The following is a 20,910-nucleotide window of genomic DNA, read 5'->3' as shown; positions in this document are numbered from 1 at the left end:
AAAAAGCCTGAATATTTTGGACATTCAACATATGAAGTGGTTTCATGAACATTTTTATATGACAATAAATCCTTGAAACAAACTCACTGGCCTTCGCTTTTTGTAAAATTCCAGTAGTTTACGCATCATATAGTACATGAGCACAAAATGAGCTGCCTAGTGCTGACAGTGGCAGTGACAAATTGCAGATAAAGCTACACAATGCTACTTGAAATAATTGTTATTCTTGTTCTTTGTTGGTTATGACTGGTTTAAGTGAAAGTTGGAAGGGTTGCTCTATTGCGATGCAGTTAGATGTGTTGACAGGAGAATGATTCGCTCCATATTCAGCTCAGGGCTGCAGCTGGCAGATGAAGTAGGAGATTCTTTGACAGCCTACTTAAGCAGTTCTTGTCAGCTGGGTTGTCGGTGTTCAGCGTCACACACTCGCCGTCACCGGGAACATCTGACCAGTAACTGCAAACAAGAATATAAAAAACATGACTATGATAACACAAGAAAGATTAAATAGTTTATCATGAGTATTTGTAGTGAAGAGCAGTAGGACTGAACCTCTCTCTCAGAGGACTGTTGTCGACCCAAGTCCAGGATTCTCTCTCTCTCAGCCCAATCCAGTATTTCAGGTTCCCCTTCTTACTCAAAAATGTCTGAAAAAAGAAAGAAGCATTTACTCTATATTCTATATATCCAAAACTGTCATTCTGCATGGTCATACTACACTGTATATTGTTTGTGGTCATCTTATGACACCTGAACTCTCTGGCTGTTGATGATGGTCAGAGATCCTCCTCTGTTGGTGCAGTTCCTCTGGCTCTCATCCCAACTCAGCCTGTACGTGGACAGGAAGAAGCAAGACTGGTCGAGCATCAACCAGCTTTTGGGGCACTCACGACCCCAGAGGCCTAAAAGGAAAGAGAATATTTATTTAAAAAAACAAACAAAAACAAAACTAAACCTGTTTAATATGATCTATTCCAACATCTGAATTCCTGACTTAAATCTTTACATTGAATAGTCTTTGTATAAATCACTGATCTAAATAGACAGTTTTGGTTTCATTTGGTTTCATATTAATATTTCTATTAGTATTGTTTTTTTTAATTCAGATTCTTCTATACTGGCTATGGTTGTCATGGGAGAGGGAGCAAAACACTTTAAAAAGAAAACTAAATACCAAAACACAAAAAAAATATAAAAATATTTACAGTCACAGCCAAATGTTTTGGAAATGACAGAAATGGATTATTTGATTAAATGTGATTTATTTGTCAATTGAAACACTCAGAAACACTTGAAAAATTTAAATAAATAAATAAATAAACTTAAGCAGCAAATTTTGCAAAAACAAGTCTTGTGTCATTCCTAAAACTTTTGCCATCAACTGTGTATAAAACTGCAGTCCAGATGGGCTCCAAAGGGACTTAAATCTGTCATTATCTACGATGCATCTGATAATCTCCTAAGAAATCCATGATATTTTTACAGTTTTAGTTCTCTGTACACCTGCAGTCATAATTCTCTATATTCCCATGTATGAGGAAATGATAACAAGTAATTAAATGACTAGAATAACTCCTTTCTCAGTTCTCAAAAAGCTTGCACATGAACTAACTTCCTCTGAGTCTTTTCTGAAAGGCATCATGGTCAGCTATGAAAGCAGAACTATTGTTTACAACATGGTGATTGGGACAGTGCTGTATGTTTTTCTTTTTCTGTATGTCCTTGGATGGACTTGCACCATACACTTTGCGTGACACTTACGCCGAGGTTGAATCTCGGGGAAGTGATTCTGGCACCATTCCATGCTGCACCTTTCAACAACTGCATGGTTGTCGGTTGTTTTCTCTCCGTCTGAGCAGACTGTGGATCCAGTCTGGACTGGAAAAGGGAGCAGAGAGGGTGGAGTTTAAAGGAAAAGCTTAATGCCTTAAGGCTGCAGCTGCACAATCAGACACACTCTGTTTTCCTGTACTCATTGTTTGGATTATGAGCAGAGGAACTGGGCTGATATAATATAACATAAACAAACCAACCAGTTATGATCCCTTGATATTGGTCCATATTCATATTTCCATATTGTAAATCCTATTAATCCTTTCACAATCTGCGTCGATTGTACAAATGTTGCACACATACGTGGCATGAATTCAGATCAATGGCTGTAAATACTCACGTTTCAGACCAAGGACGACAGTGATGAGGAGCAGAATCAGACAGATTATGCTGAGGCACAAACACGCTGCACGCCACAAACCAATGTTGGCCTGAGTTTGGCTTCCTGAAAAGATAGATTCAGCTTGTAAGCAAATAACAGCTCACAGACATAATGGAGGCTTGAAAAACACTGCGACCTGCCTTTCTCCTTCTCCACGTCAACTGATAGCTTGGAATCAGATGACAGATTCGCACTGGCTTCGTCTGTCTTATCCTCAACATATCGTCGAAAAAATGTAATGTACATGGTGAAAAGTGTCCTGCTGTTCCTGAGGAGGGTTGTCTGGTCTGTCCTCCTCTGACCCCTATGTCTTACTGACTCACTACTCTGCACTAAAATCCAGCCTCAGGACGCCCCTCATCTGGTCACCACGGCAACCTCAGATCCAATGATTCCTAATTTATTCATAGAACACAGAGCTCCAGTTGTCCTTCAGCGGCCAAAACTTTTATCTCTGTGTCTGTCCTCGAGAATAAGTGGATAAGTGAGGGACTTTCTGCTCCAAAACAACAGATAGAAGTGCCCCTTGAGGTCTGTCTGGACCAGATTTTGTGTCAATGTAGTTCAAGTCCATGCCAGCAAACTTCACAAAATGTTGAATGTATGATTAATTCATAGTCACTCTTAACCTCTTAACTCTGCACCTTAAATTAAAAAAGCTTAACCTATAAAGACCTAGTGCAACTTTTGTGTCAGTTCCCAAATGACTTTTTTTCTCTCCATTTAACCTTTCTAAAGTGATTTATCACCATTGATCGCAATATTACCCTCCTTAATTTGCTTTTTATCAGTGTAAATCATGTATTTTCCTATATTTAATTCACTGATCATGTAGATGTTCTTAAAAGCTCAGACTATAGTTCAGGGTTATTATAACAGAAACAAAGAAAACTGAAGAAAACAGGACTTTTTCAGCAAATATATCAACAACTGAACATAAAAACAACTGTCGCCATCCACTTTCATTGATCAAACTCCATGGGTTTTACTGGTGAGTCAACGTTGTAGAAGATGAGGGTGTTTCCGTGTTCACTACGGAGCTTCTGAACGTCCAAATGGGTCATATCTGATGACCATGAAAAGATGACAAACTGCATTTTATGCTAATTATTACATGTATTGATAGGATTAATGGATCAACAGGTATTAAACAGTTTAGCTCCGTAGATGATTTGGTCACCGGTGGCTGTTTGGGTCTTTATGGGTTAAACAAACTATAAAAGTAATTATAATGTTAGTACTCTCCTCAATTTATGAACTATACTACATAATTACTAATGATACTACAGGCTTTTTATTGACACACTTTACTGTGCTGTCTATACATATCTGTGATCTCTTTAAAACAGATATGAATTGTTTATACAGGATGTTCATCACTGTGTGCTGTTTAACATAATATTGTACAAAATGTCCTGTTACTTCAACAACACATGACCTTGATTCACGTTATCAATGTACAGTCAAGCAAAAAGTTGCTCTAGTCTCACATGTTTGAAGAAATAATCACAAAACCCAAACTTTTACATATACCTTAATTAAATAAATATAAAATAAAAGCTGCAATTTTGAGTTTTATATGTAAGGCCTTTTTTATCTGGATAACAAATAATGTCTCTGCAGTGATTGTAATTACTCTTTGTAGCTACATGTGAACTGTTTATTAACACGAAGCATCCGTGAAAGTCAAAGTGTCACATGTCTAATTCATCCTGCGTAACACAAAGAACAGAAAGGTTAAGTATAAATGTGAATGTGACTGAAATGCTTTCTAAAGGTCTGACTCCCTATTCCACCGCTTGTATATTCTCGTTATTTGAAACATCATTTGAAGAACAAGCTGTTTTATAATTTTTCTCTGGTGCAAATATGAAAATTAAAATTAATTTAACCTAAACTAAATAAATGTCTAAACAAGAGACCCAAGATGAGTGGATAAAAGAATGTTGTTTAGAGCTATTTTCAAGTAACAACTAAATAACAATAGATGAGTTTATGCTGTTCCCTGACTTGCTCAAGTTTTTTTTTTCAAACTCTTTAAGCTGCTTCTGCTTTCTTTCACTTTTTGCCAGTCAGTTTTCTGGGAAATAGCTAGGCGTGAACCTTTTCATAGATATAGTAGTTATCCATTATTTTTTGATTAATAAATACATTTCACTTTAGAAAAAAACATTATATGGGTGAAACACCTAATATATAAATGTCAGATACACTTTTAATTTATTTATCTACTATAAGACCTTGCAAAACCATTTTACAAGATGTATCAAAACATTTTCTTCTTTTACACTTTCACAGAAGCATGATGTTGACTGCGTCATCTGATTGAAACATGTATACACATGAAATAAAAACATACCTGCTTTTTTCTTCCGCTGTGTGTCACCAAAAAAAGCCTCTGTATACACATCCTCCATTGGACTGGTCAGTTCGGTGTAATGTTCTGTTTCTTCTTTCTCTAAATCCAGACAGAAATAAAACAGTTTTAAGAACAATCTTGCATTTGTTTCTGAATATTCAGCACATTAAAAGCAGGAAAATAAATCACAGATGATTATTTTTACACCTTGGTTTTCCTGTGAGGAAATGTTTGCAAAAACTTAAAAATTGTTGTTCAACTTGTACTGAAATTCTGGTACCTTCAGTTTTGACTTCCAGCATCGGCTCACTCGTCCCTTCATCATCGTTTTTCTGCTGTTCTGGTGGGATCTCCTGTTTCTCTGGTGGGATCTCCTGCATCTCCATGGCTATTTAATTCTTCTATTTCTTTAACTTTCGTTTTGAAGGGAAGGTCTTCTTAACAGGCTGATCCAGTTACAGTGCAGTTGCATAAGCTTTGGCCATTCAGACTGAATACATCACACAATAGCAAGTGTCTGTGTTTTGTGTTTGAAAAAAAAAAAAGTACAAAACACTTCGACATCTAAAAGTGCAGAGTGAGAAAATGACTCATGCAACAGATAAAAAACAAAACCAAGTTCCCCATGCAGACTTCTCCTCATCTTTCCTTCCTCAAAACTTCATTTTACTAAGTGGCTTTTCGGGAAGACACTTGTTTCTACATATTTATTGCATCTTCTATAAATACTTATGTGTAATGCACAATGTTGTGGTTATACCTAGAAAAAAATGTTCAAACTACCTTCTTTAAAGCAAGAAAAAACCCAACAAAAAACCCCCGAAGTGCAAGGATTTAATGACTTTAATTTGCCTTGTCGTGTAAAACTAAAAGTCTGGCAGACTGACACAAACACACAGACAGGAAAAAAACAAAACAGCAAGTTTGTATTTTGATCTTTATTTTCCACAAAAGTTTATGATATTAATTTACAAAAAAAAATACTATTTGCATTAAATACAGATGACTGAGAAAGACAACGAGAGTTCTCTCATAATCATTTCCGATAACTTCCTTTTACGATGCATTCTCTCAGTTTACCATTCTTCCTTCTTTTTTTTTTTTTTCAGGAAATCTACTAAACTTTAAGTGCCCTGAAACAGATTACGTTCACCCCAAAATACTGACAAATGGAAACCCAACCCCCAAACTTTCTTTACCATGTAATGAAGATACTTATCAAAACTAATATAGTGAATAATAGTGGTGTGAAGCATTACAAACAGCCTTAACTCTTCACTCTGTCTGTCTCACTTCATCATCTCTCACTCTCTGTCTCTCTCTCCAGTCTTTTGTCCTCCCTCAGGCACCATACACACTCTCATTACTGTAAGTCATGTAGAGAAACAGGTCCTCTTCATGATGCTCCTGGAAGAGAAGAAGGCAAAGAATGCGTCACACAGCAAGAAGGAAGCACATTAAGTGTATACATACATGTATACAGAGACTGATTGTCAAAGAAATAAAACTGCTTTATAAACAAATGAAGACACTGCTGAGAAGTTACATACACTGGTAGAAAGTTACATCTAAAAATGACCACAGCATTGTACTTTAATCGCCCAAGCATATAACTAATTATCAGTTTCAGAATGACTAAATGTCACCACTTTCGTAAATCAAAAGTGTATGTAGTTACTGGAATACTATGTGCAAGTCAAGAAAAGTGAAGTAACATCTCTGTCTAGCCAGTCAAACCATAAAGACATTTGGGTCGGTTAATTTGAGGCGAAGGGAGTGTAAGGTGAAACTTGGCACTCCCCAAATTGCAACAAGACTGAGTGACAGAGAGGTTTAAAAAACAGAAGACGATGGATGCTGTCAATATGCTGTAACTATGAGTGCTCTACTGTGGGTCAGAGTCATGTAAATGCTGAGTGGAAAGGTGCAGTTACCTCATATACAGCAGAGAGAGGGGAGCTGGATGGAGGAAGGGAGTTGTTGACAAAGAAGAAGAGCGCCTCCTCTGGCCTCAAAGACACTCGCTGACGGATGAGGAAACACAACTGGCCAACTAAAAAAAAAAACGCAACATGGTCAACAAAGGTCACAAACGTTAACTTCCATTTCACATGAAGAGGAAGAAAATAAGAAAACCACAAGTCATGGCCTGGTCGGTAATGATACAAACAGAACTTGACATATTAGCGCCACCTTCAGACTCACACCTACATTACATCCAGGTTTGTTTCATCAGGCCCTTTAAACTTTGCCAGTCAAGTCAAACATTAAAACTCTTGGTGATCATTAATTTATCTGACCCTATTCTGGGAAACCTACAGTGTTAATATCTGTGGGATATTTCAATCTAGTGAGGAAGAAAAAAGATGCAGGTGAAAATAGTCGTTTTCTTTTTAGATAGGCTATGTGCTCGTCTTGGTAGGTTTGTGCATTACCTGTTAGATCTGAGGGCACTAGGTATTTTTTCTTGTCCAGTTCAGGTGCTCGCGACCTCGGAGCCCTCTCCACAATGATCTGATTAAAAAGACCAACACACACATTAATGTTACTAATAAAACACATGGAATTTGCAATGCTTTATATTTGAATCAGTTTATAAAATCATTCCAAATCATGACTAAAATACACATTCAGGTTTGTCAGGTTCACTGCTGATTTCAAAAGTCCACAGGAGTAAATAGATTTTATTAACAACAGAAACCACATTTCATACTGACCGGTATTTTGTCCGGATGCTTTGCTCGGACCCTCTCTCCCTCTGCTCTCCTCACCTCAAGTGGTACTGACCGCTGGTATTGACTGCCCATCTGAAAACAACACAAGAAAACATGAAGTCCCTGACAATAGCATTATTTACCAAATGAACAAAGGAGAAAGAGCATGGGCTGACTTCACCAACAAGTGATACTGACCACTTAAAGAGCACAATATTCTTTGTTACACCATGAGATACTGTTACATTACAAATATCTGCAACTTTTATATGTAAAAGTACCAAAATGTATGACCTGATCACACAAATCTATTATTTACTTACTGTTTATACTGAGGAAATAACCAGTTATATGCTTTTTTTCCCCCAAGTAATCTACTTATGTTATTATTGAGGTTGCAGATTTTTTATTTTTATTTTTTTTTGCAATATGTGATGCGAGACCTTTACAACTTGTACTAGATGGCTCCTGATAATAACCACACATGTTCACTAGTTGCACACAACACTTTACACTTGAGTAGCTGTGAATATTTCTATCAGCCATTTCTTTCCTATCATGTTAATCGCTTCATGTCCTTTTACAATTGATTGTAATGTAAAATCTAGATCAGAAAATCAAACATTGATCCTGAAATATCCTTAACTGTGTAAATACGTAGTGCAACTTAACTATTATTATCATTTTCATATGCTTCAATCCTTAGTAGATGGGGGGTGGATAGTAAACACCGAATATGATTTTTGCACAGCACACAAGGAGGGGCATGTGACAGCAGTCACTAACGGTAAAGGGCAGGACAGAAACATTAACGCCCCCAAATGCTTTACACGATTCTCATTCTGTCATGAACATTGAGTTAATATCCATGTGTGAGTTAGAAAATAACTTTGTTTGTATTTTTTTTTTTTTTCTTTTTTTTTTTTTTCTCAATATGCTTTCGGACGTCGTAAAGGCCACGTCACTTTCCACAACAACCGCTGACATGAAGCTGCTATCTGACTAGCAACCACAATTACTACATGATTTATTATCATAATTTGTTCAACTACGTATCTACATAAATAATGTAGTTTGGAAATTAAGGTTATGCGGATATCAACAAAAATCAGCTGTTGACGGCTGGATAATGCTTATGCTAATGCTAACTATCCACTGCAGTTAACGGGACAACAAAATATCAACACAAACCTACCTTTACAGAAGACAAAACACTACAAAACACAAAATCAGATATATTCCACTGGTCCCTTGTGTCTTTAGCTATAAAACGCCTGAGGTAAACAATTTAGCTCAAAATCTGCTCATCACGTACTGGAATGCGATCTGCTTCAAAGATGTCGACTGGTCTACTTATTCTGCTGAACGAAAACAACAACAAACACTGTAAAGACCGCCCACCACAGCTGTGGCCAATAGGAAACTTTATAGGAGATTGACAGAATATTTTGACCATTCATAGAGAGCCTAAGGCAGGGTTGCAACACATTAATTGGTTAAATACTGCTGTCTATCAAAATTAGTTCCCGCCTTTCCTTCTTTGAGTGATAGCGCAGTAAACCAATGGCAGGTCGTTGAAACTGGGCCAGGTCGGCGCACGGTTCCGCCTACAGTCACGTCTTAGCTAAGTTACGTGCATAACGTGCATGCCAGTTTTTTTTTCTCCATCGAACTGCTCACTTTGTACTGTAAACAGCTCATGCAGAAACATGCCAGTACTGTTTTCTAATTCATTATAAATTCTGTGTAATAGAAATCAGATGAGCACTCCATGCACGGTGTTTTCATGTGTTTTTATTCCACCATCTTAATTTACTGAAATGTCCACATTTCCACCTTAACATCTTTACATCTTATAATTGTCTTTGAGAAGTTGTAGATTTTCCATGTTGACTATCCACTTCTCACCAGTTCTAAATCATACACTTTATTAGAATCTGTTACATATACACATTACATTAAAACAAATCCTGGAAGTAATTTCCCATAAAAGTACTCTTTTCTTACGCAAGTTCATCACTGTAGCCTACTATGATACACACGTTGCTTGTCATGTGGATAAAAGTTAGTCACAAGCTCATTAATATCTTTCAGACAGGCCTCAACAGTTCTTTCTTTGCTCCAAGGCAATACATTGTTCCACCAAGTGAAACAAGTGAGACCAAATGCATCATTCCAACGCATTTTTATAGCCTTTCAGTCACTGCATTCCTGTGAACAGTTCACAGACGGAAATTTGCATTTGGAGAGTTGAATAATTCACTGTGGGATCTCCAACATTTCGAACCAGACAACTGAATGTGTAGGCCTTTCTGTCAACCCAAATGTCTTGGTGTTCAGTCCCAAATATTCAGCTCAAACTGCAGCTGTAGCCGTTGTAAGTTTGAGTGCATCTGACAGGTTGCGTTGTAGGACTCTAGAGTTGGTTATGGTTTCCAATGTGACTCTGGTATCCATCCTCGCTGCCTATCGGATAGCCTGGTCCCCTCCACCCAATCTGAGAAGAAGACAGGATCCAAGATAAAGGAGGTAAATTATAAAGTAGGACTATATTGAAAACATACATGGAAATATTTTCTGTAAGCCTGTGATGAAACACATAGGGACTTACGGTCACTGCTTTGCTGGTGCACAAGTATGACGTCTGCTTTTTCCAATGATAGCTCATCAGGCTGCTGGGCAACAAAAGCTCTGATACACTGCATCTGAGGAAAATCTGCATGGAAACAGATGCAGGAGGTCAAATCTACATGCTTGAAGATCAGTAGGTCATGGAGCTTAAGAGTAAATAATGTGTTTTCACACAATATAGAATGAAAACAGGTCGTTAAATCAGTCTCTCAGCATGGGTCATTTCGCCTGAAACCTTCATTTAATTCTCAGTTTGTTCTACACTGGTGAATTATTGAATTCAGTTACCCTTTTCGACTTGTCAAAGCATGAAAAAGCTTGGATGTCATTGCTGGTGGCTCTGTTCCACTTAGAAATAATAAGTAATGAGCAATTCCAATGTGTGAGCCAACATGAACACACCCAGATCCCTGGAACCAGCTCATGTAAAAATGCACAAATCACTCATTTCATAAATTATAGCGGTTCTTTTTCAAAACCGGAAAAAAAAAAAATGTTTAAAAGAAATGTATATATTATATATAATATTAGGCCTGTCAAATTTAACGTGGATTAATCCATCATCATGATTAATCTGATCAAAAATTTTAACGCAATTAACCCATTTACAGCGCAGAATGACTCAAAACGTCTCTGCCAATGCATTTGGGGCAGTTTGTCCAAGTAGAGTTAGCATCATGCACGTGCAAATGGGCAGTTGATTCGGTAGTGACAGGCAGCAGAACCAACCCATAAAGATGGAAGACAAAAGAAAAACAAAAATGTGACTGACAGCACTTATATATATATATATATATATATATAGTTTTGTCTTTGTGCATCAAATCATAGTATTTTTAAGGGAGGTGCACACCAAATAAATAGGTAAAATATAAATACAGATCTTAAGGCATCAGACATAGTTATGGCTTGAATCCTTGAAATCTTTGATACAATTTTTTGTTATTAATTCAGGATAAATTTTTTGCTCCCAGTTTTGCATCAAAAACTAAATCAGATTACATATTAGGATACAAAGTTTCTTTTTAGGTCATAAGTATTTTTATCCTTCCCAAATTTCAGAAAATAAACCCTCTTGCTACAGCTTCAGTTTGTCCATTAACATAATGTTATAAACAAAAATGTGTGTGTGCAGACACTGATGAAATATGCTCCTTAGCTATTAAAATTTGGTATCAAACTAGAGGACATTTTTCCATAATTAACTGCATCTAAGCAAAAATATTTCTGAACAACTTTTTGGTCCCAGCATTGATTTAAAAGCAGCACAATGGATATTTATATTTTACCTTGAGCAGCAGAAAAATCTATTTCAGGATGGGGACGGGAAAGGGCTGATATCCATCGTAGCTTATCACTCCTAAAGGAGAAAAGGAAGAGGATTGAACCTCCTGCAAATGTTTACACTTTTATTTCCAAACAGGACGCACACACACCGGTTGTGTGTCTGTTTGAGTCACTCACTGTGTGTCGGTCCGTAGCAGCAGGGCTTTATGTGACATGTGCAGCCGGAACAGGTTCTTCTGCAAGGAGTGGAGTTTGACACGACAGTTCTCTGCACGCAGGTCTGATACAGGAGCGTGGTCTATTACTGTAAACCTCCCTCCTCTGGAAGCAGCAGGGGGTGATGGGAGAAAAGAAATGCCATATGACAGGGCAGATAGGATTAAAGGGGTCATTAAAGAGCACTGATATGTGGAAAACTGGTTTCAGCAAATAGTAGTTTAAGAGGTGCCATCACTCGAATGCTACATAACAATGTCATGTTGATTTGACTCACTCTTTTTGTAGTGAAAGTAGCAAGTAGTCGTTGAATAAGTGCATGTAAATGTTCCTCTCCGTCTCCTTCAGAGAGAAATCCATCAGCTCTGTTACCTGTCCCTCCCGTACCATTCTCCGAGACTGACTGATGAGGGAAGAGTCTGAAAAGCAGAGACGTAAAGTAAGATTTAGTCAATTAAATCAACACCCCTAAACCTTTACATGCGTTGAAGCAAATTTGACCCGATTTAACATTAATTCTAATTTACATTTTTTTGTGGCCTGAAATTTGTTGACCTCTCCTGAAGTTGAAATTGAAAAAAAAAAAAAAAAAATTGCAACTTTGTACGGGTGCTGAAACTGTTGGTGTAGTGAGGCAAATTTGACTGTATCTGTTAAATGCTTTTTGGTGGTTGTAAATATTAGATGTTCAAGAATGTACTTGCTATTTTCAAGTCTGTTATGTTTTCATATAAAAAAGAATAATTAGTATAAAACAAAATAGGACATAATATTGGATGATACAATAATTGGGATATTGTCCCAAAAAGTTTGTAGCTGGTGTAAAACAAAGAAATACACTCAACTTAATATCTGGAACATTAAGGAACATCACCTATTGATGACAGACATATGCTCCAAATAGACCTGTGGTTCAATATATAATGTAGATACTTCAAAAATTAACTACATTATACTGTGAATGTGCAGAAAAGTAAAATGTATGCAAGGGTTAAAAAAATAAATGTAGTCATAAAGGCTGCATGTTAATAATGTAAAGCATATAAGATATTAATCACTACACTTTATCTTAATAACTACAGTTGAGTTCAGTGCAACAAACTGTGTTAAGCTCCTTGAAGTAATTAATTAATTACACTGGTTATGCAAAAAACATAATTTGCTTGTTATAAATTATGATTATGGAAACTATACTGTCATCTCAGTGATTTCAGAGAGATGCTACTTGTTTTCTGCTATACCCAGATGAATTTACTTACCCTGCATTCAAAGTCCACCTTGGCACTAAGAGAAACCAGTGATTCAATGCTTCTCATTTGAGTGATGCTGTCATTACTCTCTTGAATGAGCTACAGGAAAGAAAACAGCCACGTGTCACCAAAAGCAATTCAAATGGCATGATATTTCACAGTAATACTAAACTTCTGTCTGCAGCAGGGGTCTCAAATATGTAGCTTGGGGGCCAAAACCAGCCCGGCAAAAGGTCCAATCTGGCCCATGGGATGAATTTGCAACATGCAAAAATTACACTGAAGATGTTAACAATCAAGGGTGTTGAACTCATTTTAGTTCAGGTTCCACATTCAGATCAATATGATCTAAAGTAAAATAATAGCATAATAACCTATAAACAGTGACAACTCCATTTTTCTAGGTTCTAGGGTCAACTAGACTAGTTTTGCTTTTTTGAAGCAAAACTAGTCTAGTTGAACCTCAAAGAACTACCAAGAACAACAATGACCTGGGCAAATGAGAAATTGAATGAGAAATTGTTCTTATTTTAGTTCCAAACTCCAATATTTAGTAATATTATTATACCTGTTACCAAATTTTTGTGTAACATTGTGTGTAATACACTTATACAAATGATAAGTTGAGGCATAATATTGTTAATATTGTTTTTTTTCAGGTTATTCACATGTTTTTTGTGAAGGGTAGTTCATAAATGTAAATATTTTCATAATTTAATGTTTTTATTGATTGTTTTATTTAAAACAAAGAGAAAAGTAATTATAGGTTATGATGCTATTACTTTACTTGTCGGGCCCACTTGAGACCCAGTTTGGCTGAATGCGGCCCCTGGAAGAAATGAGTTGACACCCCTGGTCTACAGTAATGTACATTAAAAATGGGATGGTACCTTTTCTAAGAGTTTCAAAGCTTTAATGGCCTGTGTTGCCTCAGCTGTGCCTGGAGTTGTTCTTTTCACAATGTTCTGGATAAAAAAAAAAGGGTGTTGAGATGAAGTTAGGTTCAAAAAAAAGGAATGGGGTTGGACAGCCATTGCATCAAAAAGGCTGAACACACACCTGCACCAGTAGTTTAATACGTGTGATCCGTTGAAAAGGGAGGACAAGAAAGGACCGAAGGGGGAGTCGCTGGCAGACAGGACTCCTTCCAGTTTCTCCACGGTCCGCTTGAACCCTTGATTCTCATTCCTGAAACATGAACACATAACAAGTGAGGTTTTTATGAAGAGGAATATTATAGATTGCTTTAAACTAGGACAAAAAATGTCATTTTCAAAGACAGGACAGAACATGGAGCTGGGTGATCACCTTGTATACAGGACATTCTAACAGTTAAAGAGCTTACATGAGTCTCTGGTAGGTGGCGTCCTGGTATGACTGGTTGGTGAGGTAGGGCACATAAACCATTTTAAAGCGCTGACAGTGTCGAGCAATGACATCGCACACAGTAAAGTGCAGGATGTCAGATTCAACTTGCTCCTCCAGCTTTGACAGAAAGCTGAAACAAAAGTACCAACAAGCTGGTTAAGCTCTGTCGCATTCCTGTAAAGTTGTCTTTGCACAACACAAACATGACTGACACTCACTTTAAGAAGGTATTATGAGCTGAACAACAACATTTCAAACACTAAAAAAAAAAAAAAATCATTATTAATAAAAGAAAGATGACTAAATGTATTGTGTCACCTGTGGCTGATGGCCCGGACGTCAGCTAAGCGGGAAAACAACCAGTTCCTATCTTGAGTGGTCAACAGCGCCCCCAGTTGTTTGGACTTCACAAAATGTTCAACAACAATGTCCAGACTCCTGCAGTAGGATGCCTCTGAAGTCACTACCTCAAATCGCACCTAAAAAAAAAAAAAAAAAATTAGAGGAAAATATGACACTGAAGGTAATAAATTGTAGATAATACAACAGTTGTCAGTTCCCTTGAGAAATGACTGGTGTTGTGAGAAGGATGTGACTAACTAAGGGGGTGGCCTTCACAGTAAACTGGCTTTTTAAGTTTCTGGTGTTATTACATAACCCTCATGACCAGAAAAAAGAAATGACACGCAACTTTTCTGGCAAGAGACGCCTAAGCCAATAAAATGAATATCAACTTGGAGGGTTTTTCTGGGATGTGGCAATACCCAGCAATCTTTGATTTTAGCAGTCTGACGTGTGGGGAAATAACAAGGAAATGCTGATTCACATATGTCTGGCTATTTCCTATAAGTCCCTGACAGCTGGAGCAGGAGAAAACCGTTACTGATGTGAAATGACTCCCAAAACAGTAAGTTGTAAGCTGACAACAAGCACGAGGACATGAATCACTAAAAGTAGAACTGGAAAATTAAATATTGAATATCATGATTTAGGGTAGAGCTCAGCGATATGGATAAAATGTGTGTAATTTCATCAAACAATTACAACAAAAATGCAGCACTTTATACTACTACTACTACTACTAATAATAATAATAATATTAATGTAAAAATCACTGCTGTCAGAAAAAGCCTGGCGAAATATTTTCTATTCGCTGTAAATCTATTGCAATAAACAAAGTGCTTGCAGAGGAAAAACTAATCTCAATTCTGTGACTCCTTCCAACATCTTTCAAAAAGAAAATTTTATTAACTGAATTATTTCCATATATACGGTCCAACGAAAGGGAAAAGAAAAAGAAGACCCTCCAGCACATCATGTATTTCCCTGACTTTCTTTGCTGAATTGAAAACCTCCACAACAACCACTGACACCAAGACTTCATACAAGGTGAAAGAAGTGAAGTCAGGTTGAAGAAAAAGGTAACAGTCATGTATTCACTTGTCCTGAGAGGAAACTTACATACAACCTACATAAATAAAGATGTGACCTAATTTTCATATTTACAGTAAAACAAAGCATTACCTCCTGTAGGCGTCTCTGGTCCTCTGTGAGCTCCTCCAGCTCAGTACTGTTCCTGACGCCCGGCAGGTCTCGCCACAGTGTGGCCGACTGGCCAATGGAGCAGGACAAGCGTGGAGAGGAAGCCCTCCGTTCACTCCTGGGGGGCTCAGGGAGAGGTAAACTTCTGACACTGGTGACGGAGCCTGTGTGGGACAAGGAGTGGGGGTGCGGGACAGGAGGGAGGGGAGGAAGAGGTCTGCGGGCAGGAGGTGGCGAGGGAGCAGGAGATGCAGAGGCATCCTCACACACTGAGACGACCTCAGAACGGGCCTGGCGCAGGATCTCAAAGTTCTGGGCAGCCTCGCTGTACTGCTGGTAGAGCTGGGCAGCATCTGGAGTAAAAGGAGCAAGAGGAAAAAGACAGAAGAGAAGAACAAGGAAAGATTGAAAAAGAACAGGAAGCAAAGGAAAGTAGATAGATACAGGAACAGTTAGCCAAGAAGACTTGTTTGCATTTGACATTCCTTTTACACATACTTGTCGGAATGCAAAGTCGCTGCAGCAGCTGTTTTTCCCTCAAGTTAGAAGATATGAATGCTTGCAGAGACCTGTCTGTGGCCTGAATAGACACACACATACACAGCACAAACTCATACACTCCTACAATATTTTTTTTTTCATCATGTGACATGAGTTGCAAATGCAAAGTGAGTCACTGTCACTAAGTTGTTTACAATAAATCTGTGAGCTGTTTGCTGTTAGCTCTGTAAACAGATTTCTGCTTTTCATTTCATTTTTCATTTCAATTGTGAACCACTCTGTGCCGACACTAATAGTAACTTGTCTCTACATGTAGGTGAATCACACACATTAAGAGGAAATGCTAAACTTGTCTATGCTTTTCCCAACCACTGTCAGTATAGATGTAATCTGAAGACATGTCACTTGGACGCCTACAAACTCTAATACTCAACTCTTTTCTGAAAAACTGATAAAAATGACATGCTCCAACTGATCAACATTTTTGCTGTTTCTCAATTTTTTTTTCTTTTTTAAGTTTCAGTGTCAATAACTGCACAAAATGAGTTAAGAGCAGAGATACTTACTGAAGAACTTGGAGTTCCTCTTCCGTCTTCCAATTGTATCCAAAACATTCCTGCAGTGTCAGGAAGGATTATTTATAACTTTTTGACATGGATCAAAAACACTTCACAGAAACATCTCTGTTGTATGAAATATTTGCACTGAATATGTAAAGATACAGACCTAACTCAATATATGGTTTTTAAATTGTGTTGCCTTGACTGATTCCATATTTCAGTTAAGTCCTAAACACTTTCTTACATCAGGGAAACTAAAACAGTAGTAAAATGTAAATACAAAGGATGCTTCCAGATGGATATTGCACTTCAGTATCACTGTCCAGTCAAATGTGTCACACAAAAACTGTTTCACTCACCTCAGATCTACTTCACTCCAGCTTTTGCTGCGTCCATCCTCCTCATCTGGAATCAAAAAGAATCCATTTGTAGAAACATTATATAACAGCATACCTTGATGAACTCAAACGGACTACGCAGATTGTTCAGCAAACTAATGAATGAAAACGAAATCCAAAAAGTATAATGAATAAAATAAATAAAATTAACAACTACACGCTAATTTAGTCATCTGCAATAACCATCTTAGACAAGGCTTCTTGTGTTTGTGTCAAAACTTGATCAACCCAACCTTTTTAACTCATGCTGCTTTGCCCATTTTCCCCACCCACTACCTGTGAACCACAACACAGTGACGCACTTTCCAGTGTAATGAAATCTGTTCACAAGTTTCCATGATAATATCTGGCACTGGATTTCTGCTCATGACTGAAGCACAGACACAGTAGTTTCACAGTGTAGCTCTTAAATAATCTCTACATGAGATTAGGTTCATTCAGACGTTACTTCCTCTGTTTTTATCTGATTAAGACAGATGATCAAAAAAGGTAATGACATAAACTGAAGGTGGGAGTCAAACTGGGGAGATGCCGTACTGGACTTTTTATAAAGACTGATATATGTAGACAACCAGTCATCTAAACCTCAATCTTCTTTTTTTACCTGATGTAGAGAATATTCTGGTTCTGCGATCCCTTCCAACACCCTCCTCCTCCTCCTCTTCTTCTTCCACCTCTACAAGCTCTTCTTTTCTTCTTTCTGTAGTTTTACGGATTCCCCTTCTTCGTAATCGAGCCTCAGGACCCAAATCCCGAAAACTGCTGCTGCTTGTCAACGTCCCTCCTCCTACTCTCTTCTCTATCACCTCTTCTCCCTTTCTGTTATCCATCTCATCTACTTCTCCTGCTTTCTCCTCATCTTCCTCCATAGTACCCTTCTCCTCTGGCTCCTCTACTTGCATTTCAGCTTCATTTTTAACTATGTTTTCCTCCACCTCTGGCCCCTCACCCTCTGTGGAGGGGTTGGGAATGTCTGATTCAAGTTCATAATTAAGAACAGGGCAGCTGTTAGGTTTGTACAGTGTGTTGCTAACAGATAAATACATTTCCAGTTCCTTCTGATTGCTAATTTCCTTTTCTATTTCTTTTACCTCATCCTCCTGACTAAATATCACCTCCATGTTTGCCTTATCTAACTGGAGCTGACCAGAAGGCTCAGTCACTTTGTTCATAGCAGGTTTGTGATCCTCCTTCCTTTCTGTGTCTAACAATGTGTCAGCATGAGTGCATGTAGGTGTGTCATCATGCATAGCTGTCCACTGGTCAGCATGCATGTCAGCAGGCTCTGCCCCATACCTCTCAGTCCCTCCACCTCCAATGGCTCTTCCCCCTCCTCTTCCTCCTCCAGCAACTCTGAATCTGAGTGTCCATCCCAATTTCACCTTAACAACAGGAATCTCCTCACGCCTTTGTGCAGTCTCCTCCCCTTGTTTGTCATCTTTAATCACAGCCTCAGACTGGTTGACCCCTTGGTTTTGCTGTGCCTCTGCATAAGGGTTTCATCAGTCTGTTCCTCTGAGGAGTGTCCCAGGATCTCTGATATTACATTTTTGGCCCATTTTAGATGGGGGGCCTGAGAATGCCTCTTAGTTCTTCCGAGATGCTCCATGTCCGCTCATTCGGATCCGAATAGCCTCTACCTCCTCTGGACTCATTGCTTCCAACGTGGGTTGAATTTGTTCATAACTCACTTGGGTAAGAACATCACCATAAGGATTACTGGGATGGGGTGAAAGGCTTTCCCTCTTTTCTTCAGAGCGTTCTTGATTTTCTCTCTCCATTCAACAAGGAGTCCTCAGTCTGTGAGTCTCTTTTCAAGGTACCCATTTCAGGATAGTGATGCTCCACCTTGCTCCTCATTGCCACATCATGTGTATCATGAACCTCTGGAGACACTCTGTCCACTTCAGATGACTGCTCCTCCTGTGGTAAGTTCCTCTCAGCCTCTACGTCCTGGTTGTTGATGGTGTGTTCGTCATTTCTGGTCCGTTTAAGTTCATACTGAGGTTGCAGGGTGACATCATCACTAACATAATGCAAACTTTCTAGATTTGACTCGTCTCTTTCAGCTCCTCCTATCTGGTCAACATGTGACTGTGACTGGTCACCGGCTTTTGTCCTGGGTAAAGTTTGCCCAATCACACAGAAGACGTACTTTGGCTTCTTATCCCTCTCCTGTCCTTCAGCATTTTCATCCTCTTCATCAACTGTTTCCTCCTTTCCCATCGTCCATTCCTCTTCCCTCTCCTCATCTCCTTCGTACTCTCTGAAGCTAAATCGTGAGGCCGCATCACACGCAATCTCACCTTCCCAGAACTCTACACAGTCCTCAAACTCCTCCTCCTCCTCCTCCTCTCTCTCATCCTCCTCATCTCCACCACTGGACACGGTGACAAACCCGTCTTCTCCTGACAGCACTCTTTCTTGCCTCCACCCTCTCTCGCTTCCTCCTTCACTCTCGGAGCGGGCATAGTCGCTCCCTCCCTCTTCCTCCCTGTCGCTGTCCTCAGTGTTATCTGTCACATTCTCTCCTTCAGTGTCCCTCTGCCAACTTCCCCCTATCCCTCCATCGCTGTCAGACAGATGTCCCTTTCCCTTGCCTATCTGTCTCCCTCCAGGCCTCTCTGTCTGCACTAACACCCCTCTGTCTCCTCTACCTTCAGCTCCATGTACTCTTTTCTCCCACTCTCTTTCTGCCTTCCTCTGAAACTGTTTTGGTCAAAGTACCTCTCATCTGCTTACTCTTTTACTTGTTGCCCCTCTCTTAAAAACTCAGCCTGTGACTCCACACTCCTCTCTCCTTGTCTCTGCCCTTCTTTTTGCCTTCTATATGCGTCTCTTTCTTCAGATTCTTCTTTCTAACAAAGATACCTGACTATTTTTGCCCCTCTGTGGGTCTACCACATCTTCCTCTGCCCGGTACAATGTCTGCCATTTCTCCCCTATCTCTGTCTGATCTCTCACTCTGTGCTGTTCCCTCCGTCTTCTTTCAGCAGTTCTCTCCGGGCTCCATTTGTCCCTCTCACTTTCCGTGGTGCTCTCTCTCCCTGACTCCCTCTCCTCATAGCTGTCTCTGTTTCTCCTTGGCTCACTGTCCATGTCGCTGCTCCACTCCCCACTGCTCTGGGCTCGTGGTGGCACCCTGGGGTCTGTATCGTTCAGTGATCGGCTGCTCCTGCCTGTCATTTTGTCCCACCTTGGATCTGCCTCTCTTCCCTTTCTTTCCCTGCCTCCCTCTGTTCGCGCTCCCTCTCTCTAGTCGGTCATCTCTCCTGTCATTTCTGTCATCTTTAAAGTCCCTCAAACTTCCTTCATATGCTCCCCCTCCCTCGCGGTCCTCCTGTCATAATCTCTATACCTCTCTCTGTCTCTGTCCACTCCCCTCCTATTCCCCTCTTCCCACTTGGATCTATCCCCTTCTCTGTCTCTGTATTTCGGCCTGTCGTGCTCCCTGTATCGCTGTCTTTCCTGATCTCTCTCCCTTGCTGTTTTGCCCTTGTTGTCCCCCTCACTTCTGCTCTGTTGATATGTCAACTCCTCCCTCTCTCTCTCCTTCATTCTTTCCCTCCTAAACTCCCTCTCATCACTGTCTCCTTCACTCCTTATGTCCCTCCTTCCCTCTCTTCTTTGGGCCTTTTCCCTCTCCTTTCTGTCTGAATACATGTCTCTGTCTCTTCTTCTGTTTGGTGAGGAAACCCTGGCCTCCCTTTCTCTGTCCCTCTTATTGTAGCATATCTTTCTCTTCTATCCTGTAAGCCACCATCAGGACTCCTGATACTTCTCCCTTTGTCGTAATTTCTCATCTTCACGAGCCTGACTTCTTTTCCCCTACTTCGGAAATCCTCTCTTTCCCTCTCTCGGTACCCTTT

The 20,910-nt window shown here is 39.3% G+C and overlaps 3 protein-coding genes across 6 annotated transcripts; all 3 read right to left on the bottom strand.

The window, feature by feature from the left end:
• Positions 1-105: 105 nt before the first annotated feature.
• On the bottom strand, positions 106-5,124 carry LOC115435485 (C-type lectin domain family 7 member A). Of its 3 annotated transcripts, none has more exons than XM_030157928.1 (7): positions 4,855-5,124; positions 4,575-4,679; positions 2,174-2,278; positions 1,762-1,878; positions 751-902; positions 553-647; positions 106-456 (listed from the first exon to the last, which is right to left on the bottom strand). In XM_030157928.1, the coding sequence occupies exons 1-7, from the start codon at positions 4,958-4,960 to the stop codon at positions 327-329; spliced, it is 810 nt and encodes a 269-aa protein (XP_030013788.1). In that variant the 5' UTR covers positions 4,961-5,124; the 3' UTR covers positions 106-326. The 3 variants fall into 3 exon arrangements, with proteins under 3 accessions (XP_030013788.1, XP_030013789.1, XP_030013790.1); XM_030157929.1 differs by having other exon boundaries at positions 4,575-4,673; positions 4,855-5,122; XM_030157930.1 differs by lacking the exons at positions 4,575-4,679; positions 4,855-5,124 and adding an exon at positions 2,356-2,565.
• A 370-nt stretch (positions 5,125-5,494) lies between these two features.
• On the bottom strand, positions 5,495-8,653 carry LOC115435493 (gamma-aminobutyric acid receptor-associated protein-like 1). Of its 2 annotated transcripts, none has more exons than XM_030157943.1 (5): positions 8,481-8,653; positions 7,292-7,383; positions 7,010-7,088; positions 6,509-6,627; positions 5,495-5,981 (listed from the first exon to the last, which is right to left on the bottom strand). In XM_030157943.1, the coding sequence occupies exons 2-5, from the start codon at positions 7,379-7,381 to the stop codon at positions 5,916-5,918; spliced, it is 354 nt and encodes a 117-aa protein (XP_030013803.1). In that variant the 5' UTR covers positions 7,382-7,383; positions 8,481-8,653; the 3' UTR covers positions 5,495-5,915. The 2 variants fall into 2 exon arrangements, with proteins under 2 accessions (XP_030013803.1, XP_030013802.1); XM_030157942.1 differs by having other exon boundaries at positions 7,292-7,381; positions 8,484-8,652.
• Positions 8,654-9,062: 409 nt separating this feature from the next.
• arhgef5 (Rho guanine nucleotide exchange factor (GEF) 5) lies at positions 9,063-20,227 on the bottom strand. Its single transcript, XM_030158401.1, is given in 17 exon segments — positions 9,063-9,785; positions 9,900-10,004; positions 11,209-11,279; positions 11,384-11,527; positions 11,700-11,841; positions 12,678-12,771; positions 13,563-13,637; positions 13,732-13,817; positions 13,820-13,860; positions 14,018-14,170; positions 14,359-14,519; positions 15,565-15,935; positions 16,650-16,699; positions 17,003-17,048; positions 17,646-18,527; positions 18,865-19,750; positions 19,913-20,227. Coding segments are annotated over 17 exon segments (3,693 nt in total). The 3' UTR covers positions 9,063-9,714.
• Between the last annotated feature and the right edge of the window lie 683 nt (positions 20,228-20,910).

Source organism: Sphaeramia orbicularis, chromosome 16 (genome assembly GCF_902148855.1).
Source record: "Sphaeramia orbicularis chromosome 16, fSphaOr1.1, whole genome shotgun sequence".
Taxonomy (NCBI): domain Eukaryota; kingdom Metazoa; phylum Chordata; class Actinopteri; order Kurtiformes; family Apogonidae; genus Sphaeramia; species Sphaeramia orbicularis.
This window is presented reverse-complemented; position numbering and strand designations above follow the sequence as displayed.

What these genes read in the sequence shown, in the direction of transcription:
- LOC115435485 (XM_030157928.1), bottom strand. Translation starts at nt 4,960, where the DNA reads ATGGAGATGCAGGAGATCCCACCAGAGAAACAGGAGATCCCACCAGAA. An exon ending in ACAGCGGAAGAAAAAAGCAG is followed by an intron (nt 2,279 to 4,574) that starts GTATGTTTTTAT and finishes CTATCTTTTCAG; the next exon opens with GAAGCCAAACTCAGGCCAAC. An exon ending in CCCCGAGATTCAACCTCGGC is followed by an intron (nt 903 to 1,761) that starts GTAAGTGTCACG and finishes CTTTCCTTTTAG; the next exon opens with GCCTCTGGGGTCGTGAGTGC.
- LOC115435493 (XM_030157943.1), bottom strand. Translation starts at nt 7,381, where the DNA reads ATGGGCAGTCAATACCAGCGGTCAGTACCACTTGAGGTGAGGAGAGCA. An exon ending in AGTGCCCTCAGATCTAACAG is followed by an intron (nt 6,628 to 7,009) that starts GTAATGCACAAA and finishes TTTTTTTTTTAG; the next exon opens with TTGGCCAGTTGTGTTTCCTC. An exon ending in CTCTCTCTGCTGTATATGAG is followed by an intron (nt 5,982 to 6,508) that starts GTAACTGCACCT and finishes CTTCTCTTCCAG; the next exon opens with GAGCATCATGAAGAGGACCT.